This window comes from Pagrus pagrus (genome assembly GCF_965226575.1).
Source record: "Pagrus pagrus genome assembly, chromosome: 19".
NCBI classification, from domain to species: Eukaryota; Metazoa; Chordata; class Actinopteri; order Spariformes; family Sparidae; genus Pagrus; species Pagrus pagrus.
In genome coordinates, this window is record NC_140203.1 from 9,849,622 (window position 1) to 9,859,508 (window position 9,887).

Sequence of the window (9,887 nt, forward strand, 5' to 3'; positions counted from 1 at the left end):
TTGATACAAGGGGGATTTTCAAAAAAAAAGTGAAGTGGCCTTTGAACACACACTGCTCACAAACCTCAGATCAGACTGTCAAACTGGGCAGTACTGATCAAACATGAATCAATACTTTGTTACTAAATTGACGAGCCTGACTGATACTGGATTTTTGGGGCTGATGCTGATTCCATTTTTTCCGATGATCCCTCGAATGTGGTTTTCAAAAACTTGCGACAAAGACAGGTAATAGAGGCATGATATGGCAGAAAATCATGTTCATATGGGAACATATACCAAACGCCAATGAAAATATATCTGTGATAGGCCAATATCAGCCAATAATATCTGGCGAACGATATATCGGCCGATTTCTCACCTCAAATGTCTTCAGAAAGAAGTGTAATGTTTAGCTGTAAAAAAAAAACCCAAAAAGCATGTTTCTTACCGGCTGCCATGTTGAAAAGGCACACAGGGATGAGAAGACAGGGACTCACATGCACTAACATGCACGATCACATGCACTAACATGCACACACGGCCAGCTCAGCTGCCTAAACAGAGAACAGAAAAGCTCAGTTTACACACTGAGGGAATGTGACTTCATTCTCTCCGAGCACTACAGCAAAAAAATTAACCACTTTCAAACAAGTCATACATAAACAAGTCAAACTGTTTATATAGGTTTTAAGCTTTAACTAAAGGCTTCAGTAATGATTAATAAACATAAACACGTAACATTTGCACGTACGTACGTGGAGGTGAGGAGAATATACTGTGTGCTCACATGCAGCAGTAACCTCGTCTTGAACCATGCAATTATCACGGAAATTCTCAAAATGAGTCGACTACAGAAAAACTGTGGCTTCAGGGTTATTTTCCCTGTTCGGTGTTAAGTGATTTCAGTCCATTAAAGTTAAGCTTGTATTATAACGACAGCCAGTTTGACACTAGATAGTCTGTTGAGGAGCAACTGAAGGACCCATTGGCAGAACCTCAATAAAACAATCCGATTAATCTCTCAGCTGGAAGCGAGTGAAACGGAAAATTAAAAGCGGGGCACTTAATGGGTGAAAGAAGTTAAGGTAAGAGTGCTAAATATCCCTGCAGAGAAAGGAAGTGACAGAACTAAAAGACTTATTTCTGTTTGTGTGGGCCTCTGAAGTTGGCAGATCCCAGACTAAACTGTGCCACGGCTGAAATTATGCCTCAGCAACGACTGCCGAGGCCTCGTTCTGTTAAGTTGCATGCGAGAGACCGCCGTGCCTCGAAATACTGCCGCCACAGAAGCCACAGGGCAGGAGGGGGACTGTCCGCCTCAGATTTGTAGCCCAGACTCACGGGGTGTGTTTTTGCCTCAAAATGGCGAGGGTGAAATTAAAGGCACGGTTGTCATGTAATTGCACATGGATGTGCCCACTGCCCACGGCTCTGACCCCAGCTCCTGCACTCTAATGAAGGGTTGAGAGCTCGAACAGGGCAAACCCCGGCACAGTAATGGCTGCAGTGATGCCGGCCAAATAGATTTTGTAATGTGCTTATGGTACTAAAACACAGGGCCCTTATCTTTATGCTATCCGGCCATTCTCATTTAACCATTAGTTCTCTGCTTTGAACGAGAGCCTTTTATGTTACCAGTCACATAAACTGCTTTATAATAAATTATGAATGTCCTGAGAATACTTAATATGTGTAGGAATTGTGAGTGTGCACTACTTTTATATTGCATTATGATTAATAATGGATGACCTCATATGTTAATGCCCTGAATCAAGAGTTTAGTTAAATGCTTCAAATGTAAATCTACAGACAGGAAACAGATCGAGTACACGTCTCTTTAAATTAGAAAAAAAAGGTATATTTCTACACATAATATCTTTAATATCTATTGTATTATTTTTATTTTTCATTGTCAAACAGCTGCAAGAGTTTAAATGTGACTAAGTACATTTTTATGTGCTGTACTTAAATACAACTTTGAGGTACTTATACTTAAAATACATTTTAGTGTTTTACTACACTACATTTACTCTACAGCTGTAAATATTATGATCATCCGATAAAATGTGACACATTGTTATCGAATAAAATATCAAACTGTACATAAAGAAGCTCCACCTTGTTCGGCTGCAGCATTAAACTGCCGCTCATATGTTAATGTAAAAGTAATAACTAGCGTCCCCAAAAGTTTATGTCGGCGGCAGCAGAACTGGCTCATAGCGTGAAATTTTAAATTGGCCTTGTTCAGCCTATATCTTGCTGTTGACATAACATTATAAATAAATTACAGTTACTGTAACAAGCAACAGAAGCTGTTAGCTGCAGGTGTACGAAGGCTAACGTTACTAAAACTAGTTTAAATTGTTTCATTGTCATATTACAGTTATTAATCTTACACAGCCACAAAAAGATACATGACCTCATTGCTAGCATCTTGCAAACAGCTGTGTTCGAAAAAGAAAAGTATTAAATTTGTTGCATCTTTCTTTTATTTGCTTCCAAAATAAATGCGCGAACAAGCCGGATCAAAATCTTTCTCACACGAGGCGGTAAAGTGGAGCTTGTATCGCTTTTCTCCACAGGGGGCGCCAGAATAAACAAAAAAATTAAAGTTCCTTGTAGCGGCTTTAAATCGTGTAATATATAATAATATACCACCTCGGGGGACATTCTGATGCATGACTTTTAACTTTGTTTGTAAAATTTGCAGAAACTTCTGTAGTTTTACTGAAGCAGAATGTAAACGCAGGTCACTTTTTTACTGCAGTTTTACAGTGTGGCATTAACTTAAATTGAGGATGTGAACACTTCTAGCCTCTCGCAGTGTCACACATCCTGCATAACTGAACTGTATAAGGTCCACAGTGGAAACTTTCCCTGAGGAATGGTTTTACCAGCTGTGAGGCCAGATACTCTGGAGGGAAGGAAGGTTATATAGTGCAGTACTTTCAAATGAAGGGGTTGAAGGTTTATACTCAAATGATATAGCTTTATAATAGCAGGAAATCACACATATGGTGTATTGATGATATCAGGGGGGGAAATGCAGCTCCTGGTGCTGGAAAATGGCAGCTATAGAGAACTTTAATTACTGTCCCGCTGTCAGAGATGACAGGAAAATTCAGTCTCACTTTAAACCATAGAAGTGGCTGCCAACAAAGTAGTGAGGGTGGTCCTGCAAAAAGTGAAAAACCCTCCACCCATGCTCCTCTTCAGTAGTCTATGAATACACATAGACATAGACTCACTCTAACCACATATTATGGGTTTGTACTTGCTGATGGTTTCATATTTGGCTCAGAGTTTATGTAAATGCAGATGTGCGCCCAACATCACTGCAGTTTGCTGAAAAACCCAAGGATTTTCCAACCATGTTCCCGGTCTGTTAATCCAGCTGCCTTTACGTAGACCCGCTCTGTGATTGGTCCCAGATTTGCTGCGGGTCCAGAGAGTAACTATTTGGCTTTTTCCCCCCTGAGATTTTCCCCCATTGCTCCTGGCACAGTGCGACCTGCAGGAAATGACTGAGAATTGTGACTGTAACAATGCTAATGGACCGATGCCAGACCACAGCTGTTTATTCGACCACACAAAACATTCCTCTGGGTTAATAACCACAGACACTGGAAGAGATCTACTATTTAATGATTTGGTCTGTGACAAAGTACAGTATGTGCTTCGTTTGGGGAAAATTGCAAGCAGCTTACATGTCTGGCAACGTGTAAAGTAACTTTCTCCGCATTTGAGTCATACTCACATCGTGCACAAATCCACAGCACGAAGCTCATGACTTGTCTGTTCATGGTGTAATTTCTGGATTTAGTTTGGACATAAAGTTTATTGTTTCAGTCACATTCTGGTCCTTTTGTGTTTAGTCTTAGTCAGGAAAGTCTTCAGATTCCCACTTCACCGCATCGTCATCATCTGTCTTTCTGCCTCCCAGACTCCTTTCTGCCAGCCCTGCCCATCCTTCCTGGATATGAGGTCACAACAGAAGGACTAGAACAAAGGATGGGCTGCAGTCATCTTAACTTAAACGCTTACAGCATGTTATATCCTCACCCTTTCTCTTTTTTGTTCATGTCGAGCAGAAACACACCAGGGAAAATCAGACACTACCACACTTTGGTATTTTTGTAAAGTGAGAGACAAATCTTTTGTTGCATTGTATAAATATACGTAACCTTTGTACATTGCTGTGCACTCAACACAATATAGTCCTCAAAGTTGTTGTTATTCATGATTTTTTTTTATTGTATTTTTTTTCTTACCTACCTAATTTGTTTGTGTAACCTGCCTGCTGCAATACTACAATTTCCTAATAGGATTGATAAAGTAGTCAGATTTATCTATCTACTGTATCTATTTCATCTGTCTAGTCTAGCCAGCTACAATAATTTAAGCGAACCAGCAATCTTAAATTATTTAGCTAGCTATGTAAAATTAATTTGAGCTTTTTAAGAGCTATTAAACATTAAAGCAAGCCAGTCTGCTTGAATGTATGGACCTTTTGTCTCCCATTTGTGGTAGAAACTCCTCTCTTCAGGTCTAGAAATTTGAAAAAGGCCGCTCCAAGTGTCACCACAGACAGATTATTTACTTTATTTAAGATAAACCCTGATAAACTGATTATTCTGGAGGGTAAAATCCATGAATTTTTTAATGATTTAGCCAGCTAGCTTCAGCTGATATAGTTGACTATTTCACATTAATTAGGCTACATTCAAGCAAGATTAAATAGCCAGTTACATTAAATTGATATAGCTAGCCTACTATTTTACATCAATTAGCTAGCCTTTACTTTCAAATAATCTAGCTCGCTATCTTATATTGCTTAGCTAGCTATCTAAAAAGAGTGTTAACTGATTTTACATTAATGTGGCTTCACATTTAAGCCAGCTAGCAATCAATTTGAGCTATTTTTACATCAGCAAGCCAGTCATCCATCTTAAATAATTTAGCTTGCTAGCTAGCTTCAGTTAAGATAGCTTGGCGCTTCCTTGAACGCTGGCTAGCTATCTTATATTGTTTAGCCAAAGTAAGATTGCTAACTATTTTTACATTGATGTGGCTTAACATTCAAGCAAGCTAGCAATCATGTTATTACATCAGCAAGCCAGTCAGCCATCTTAAATTACTGTAGCTAACTTTAGCTGACATTTAGCTGTTTAGGCTAAACATTCAATAGCCATTTTAAATGAAGGCTATCCTCAGTAACCAATTTCTGACTTATAAAGGGCAAATGTGAGGATATACATTGGTAATATACCTAAATATGATAATAAATGTTTGACCAGGCTTGTGTATTATTTCCACAAAACAAAGTTAACCATGTTACTGAAGGGTATGTGACTTTTCCCCCCCACACACACGTACCTCCTGGCTCTGACATGCTTCACGGATGAACTGACCTCCTCAGCCTGTCCCAGCCTCTCCGCGCTGCTCTCCCTGCCCGGGCTGCAGGAGGGGAGGAGGGGGGAGGTGTGACTTCCAGCCAACCGTCGACAAACTCCGGAGTTGAGAGAGCGGCGAAAGATGAGGAGCTGCCTCTCTTCCACCGAGCCAGAGGAGAAGGGATTAAAGTTGGACTTTAAATCGAGGAAACAGCCGAGAAAACTACAACTGAAAGCAATGAAATGTTTCTCTCTCGGCGCGCGTTTGACTTTCAACTGAAGCCAGGCTGCGGGCATCCCCACGGTGAGTTGTGTTAAAACTTGACTTCAGTCGACACAAGAAGACCCAACAACTGTTACTGTTACTGTGAGGTTAAATCAAGGCGTGATTGTGGTTAGAAATAAAGCTAAGTAAATGATTAGAGATGATGATTCAATTAGTTTCGTTTTTTTAAATGAGCCCATGATTGTTTGGGCAGTGGTCCAAGAGTCCTGTAAACAAACAAACAAACAAACAAACAAACAAACAGCGTCATCATATATCTGAAGGTGTATTTCCTATAATAATAATAATGTTGTCTGTGGGTGTTTGTTTGTGTTGAAGCTCATTATCTTAACAGAAAGCTGGATTATTCAGCCCGGTGTTGTGTGTCTGCAGTTGAACACGGTGGATCTGCTGACACTGGACTCCTCGCACTCTCCTGACATCCGGTGTCAGCAGCTGAAGATGATCAACCCTCAGATATACCTCCACTACAACTACACGGGCAAGCTGGACCACCGGCCCAGCATCGGCACCAGCTCCGGCACCGTGGACGCCAAGACCATCGTGTTCCTGGTCGTGTGCAGCTTCATCGTCCTGGAGAACCTCACCGTGCTGGTGGCCATATGGAGGAACCACCGGTTCCACAACCGCATGTACTACTTCATCGGCAACCTGGCGCTGTGCGACATGCTGGCCGGGGTCGCCTACCTGGTGAACCTGCTCCTGTCTGGAGAGAAGACCCTGCAGCTCTCGCCGGCTCTGTGGTTCGTCAGAGAGGGGAGCATGTTCGTTGCCCTCGGTGCCTCCATCTTCAGTCTCCTGGCTATCGCGATTGAGAGACACCTGACTATGATCAAGATGAGGCCTTACGATGCCAACAAGAACTACAGAGTGTTCCTGCTCATAGGAACCTGCTGGCTGATCGCCATATCTCTTGGAGCTTTGCCCATCCTAGGCTGGAACTGCCTGGAGAACCTCCCCGATTGCTCCACAGTCCTCCCTCTCTACACCAAGAAGTATGTAGCTTTCTGCATCATAGTCTTCATGATCTTGCTCTTGGCCATATCGGTCCTCTACGCCCGCATCTACATCCTGGTGAAGTCCAGCAGCCGGAAGGTGAGCAAGCACAGAAACTCTGAGCACGCCATGTCGCTGCTGCGCACCGTCATCATCGTGGTCGGGGTCTTCATCGCCTGCTGGACGCCCATCTTCGTCCTGCTCCTGCTGGACGTGGCCTGCGAGCAGCGCTGCCCCATCCTCTACAAGGCCGACTGGTTCATCGCCGTGGCCGTGCTCAACTCGGCCATGAACCCGGTCATCTACACTCTGGCCAGCCGGGAGATGAGACGGGCCTTCCTGGGTCTGGTGTGTGTCTGCTGCTACAGGGGCAAGACCTCCGTCAACGGCAGCGGGCACAAGCAGGCCCTGGAGCCCAGCCGCAGCAGGAGCAAGTCGTGGAGCAGCCAGAACAACCCCAACCAGAGCCAGAGGAGCTCCAAGCAGGCGGAGCAGGAGAAGGAGAGGGGGCAGGAGGCGGACACGGCCCCTGGAGAGGTGTCGGTGGTGGCAGGAGGGGCCACGCAGGCCGTCCTTGAGAAGATATAGAAGCAGGAAGTGGAGGGGTGGTCCACAGAAACTCATCGAGATGTGACTGATTAAGAATGAAGGATGTGAACTTTTTGGCAGAAGCTGCAGGGCAGCGGTTTCTCTTCAGTGCTTCATATTGCTACGTCTGCATCACCCATTATGTGAGAAGCTTAAAAATGTCCACAGTTGGCATCAGACTGGTTAGTTTACAAGGTCGATGTGCTCAATTACGCAATCAATTTCACTTCTTTTGCCAAGTGCAGGTCATATTTTATCCCCAGCGAGTGACACGAAGCTCCAAGTTTGGTTATTTTTGCAGAAAATTGCGATTCTGGAGAAAAGATAGCCGATGTTTGAGTTTCACTCCCAGGTCGTGAAGCCGTCCACCAACCCACATCTGACACATCTTACATATTGCACTTTTAACTAAGAAAGCCCTGTTTATTATTATTTGAAGGTGGTTTCTTGCAGGTGCTCCTTAAGGTGCTCTTAACCCTCGTCAGATAAAAAAAAACAATTACCTCTGTGGTTCCAGATTGGACCATCTGACACAAATAAGAAGTGAAAAGTCACCTGCAAATGAATTAAAGTGCAATTATAGCTCTGCAAAGTAATGTAATGAAGAATGATTGTAGACAAACCATTAGTGTAACTGCAAAAAAAGAAAAATGGAAGTTATTTATTATTCAATGCCGTCCAGTCTGTAATTTCTGTATTTACTCAGTAATACTACAGTATACGGTGCAGTTTCTGTAATGAAAACTGCAGTATTAATTGTGTATGTGATGTAAGAATGACATGCTGGAGAGTCAAACATGTGACCTTTTTTCATTATAGCTCATCAGCAGCATCATGTTCAAACTGCATTAAGTGTTGTAGCTGATGTAGTTCAGTAGTTTTCAGTGATGCTGCGGCTCCATCTGCTGGCTCATAATCATTTCTAATATCCTCAGTGCTGAAACGTCAAGCTGCATGTTGAGCAGAGACAGGATCTTGGTAACACTTGATATGAATCGTCCGTCTGCAGAGTTCAGAGTCTTTGTAACATATTTTTTAACAGATTATCTACCAGTGACAGTAAGATAACTGTTTTTTTTTTTTTTACATTTTTCAATTTGAATAGTTCCTGTCCTGTTAATGCACAAAGCAAATGCATTATATTATAATAAACCCTCCACATTTGGCTCGCTAGTCGTCTTCTTCTTTGTGTTTATTGGCAGATCACAAACAAACTCGGTGGCTTACAACCACCTGCTGTATCAGAGTGTACCGAGGATGTGCTTCAGATTATCGGCTCTATTTAATCACATGGTCTTTATCTGATAACATACATTTTTCCCACTATGGAGCCGTTATATACAGTGTTTCTAACACACCTGTAAGCTCGCGCTGGCCAAGTAAACGTTTTCATGTGAATGTCGTCAAATATTCTCATAAGTCTTAACAAGTTGATCTTATCATTCAAAACTGTTTACACTGGTCAGTGTTGTGAAAAAGTCCCCAACAGTCGTACTTGAATAAAAGTAATATATCATGTTAAAATATTACTTTGGTAAAAGGGACCCGTATGAATAGTACCTGAGTAGAAGTGAGTTTTGGCAATACACACTGTAGGTATAAAAGTACAAGTAAAATAATACATATATTTACATTATGGCCCATTATTAGATCAGATATTCAGCATTTTTCTGACTATATGTTAATTTAAAAATGTGCTACTTTGACTCTGATGCCACATGCAATCTGCAAATTAACTAGTAAAGCTGTAAGATAAATGTAATGAAGCAAAAAGTACAATATTTGTGGAGTGGAAGTACAAAGTAGCAGAAAAAGGAAATTAATTGCTTTTAACTCGTTATACCAACCACAGGTGGACTGTTGCCTCGTCCATACAGCTCATCAGCTTTACCCGATTTGTTGATCACTTGCGCAGGCGGACTTTTCAAATGATGTGTTACCAAAAATCTCCTCGATTCTTTTCTCATTTTATACTGAATCAAACTAGTTGCAAGTTTCTTTTTGTCTGTTATCTGATTGTTCCAGAAGTGTTTTTGTATCAACTTACTGTAACAAAAAAAAAGCATGAAGCCGATCAACTGAAGGAAGAGGAACGTGTATGCAGCATGTGAAATGTGCAGCTATTTAGTATATGATGCAAAAATATTAGCTTTGACACAATAAAGAGTGAACGTGCTGTTTAAGGATGCTTCACCTGGTGTAGTCCTACGTTACTTTGAGAAAAATGAACTTACAAAAAAAGAAAAACTGATATTTTCTTGTTTATTTGTTGTGTATGCAGCCATGCAGATAGCTTTGATTTGGTTTGTCGAGGTTTAGAGATGTGAGGTCTCTGTAGACAGCACAATGCAGTTTTTGTTTGTTGAGATCATTCATCATCAACAGCATCATGTATATCTTTTTTTATATATAAAACAGCTTCCCTATTATTCTGGATTATCTAAAAATCTCACTTTGAACCCATTTATTGTGAATTTCTCCACCTTTCGTGTACAAAAGAGGTCCCTACTAAAACTTTCTGCTGTGTGTTTTATGGATAATCAAGAATAACAACAACAAATCTCAAAATCGAGGCTAAAACAAAGAAAAACTGAAACATGTTACTGATTATTACAGCAGGGATAACAAGAGAGATTCTACAC

The 9,887-nt window shown here is 41.4% G+C and overlaps 1 protein-coding gene and 1 long non-coding RNA gene across 7 annotated transcripts in view; one reads left to right on the top strand and one right to left on the bottom strand.

Annotated features, from left to right (window-relative positions):
• The window catches only part of LOC311274804, a 58,697-nt gene extending 53,022 nt beyond the window's left edge, over window positions 1–5,675 (bottom strand). For all 4 annotated transcript variants that reach the window (XR_014624790.1, XR_014624791.1, XR_014624792.1 and 1 more), the window contains exons 1-2: window positions 5,359–5,675; window positions 431–536 (exon numbers count right to left, since the gene is read on the bottom strand). This is a non-coding gene — a long non-coding RNA (uncharacterized lncRNA). The remainder of the gene's footprint in view (window positions 1–430; window positions 537–5,358) is intronic.
• On the top strand, window positions 5,589–9,433 carry s1pr3b (sphingosine-1-phosphate receptor 3b). 3 transcript variants are annotated; one of them, XM_084382792.1, is made up of 2 exons: window positions 5,589–5,679; window positions 6,013–9,433. In XM_084382792.1, the coding sequence occupies exon 2, from the start codon at window positions 6,103–6,105 to the stop codon at window positions 7,243–7,245; it is 1,143 nt and encodes a 380-aa protein (XP_084238918.1). In that variant the 5' UTR covers window positions 5,589–5,679; window positions 6,013–6,102; the 3' UTR covers window positions 7,246–9,433. The 3 variants fall into 3 exon arrangements, with proteins under 3 accessions (XP_084238918.1, XP_084238917.1, XP_084238919.1); XM_084382791.1 differs by having other exon boundaries at window positions 5,591–5,679; window positions 5,980–9,433; XM_084382793.1 differs by having other exon boundaries at window positions 5,605–5,679; window positions 6,034–9,433.
• Window positions 9,434–9,887: the final 454 nt, after the last annotated feature.

Bases quoted from the DNA above. Each gene is read 5' to 3' on its own strand.
- s1pr3b (XM_084382792.1), top strand. From the start codon at position 6,103: ATGATCAACCCTCAGATATACCTCCACTACAACTACACGGGCAAGCTG.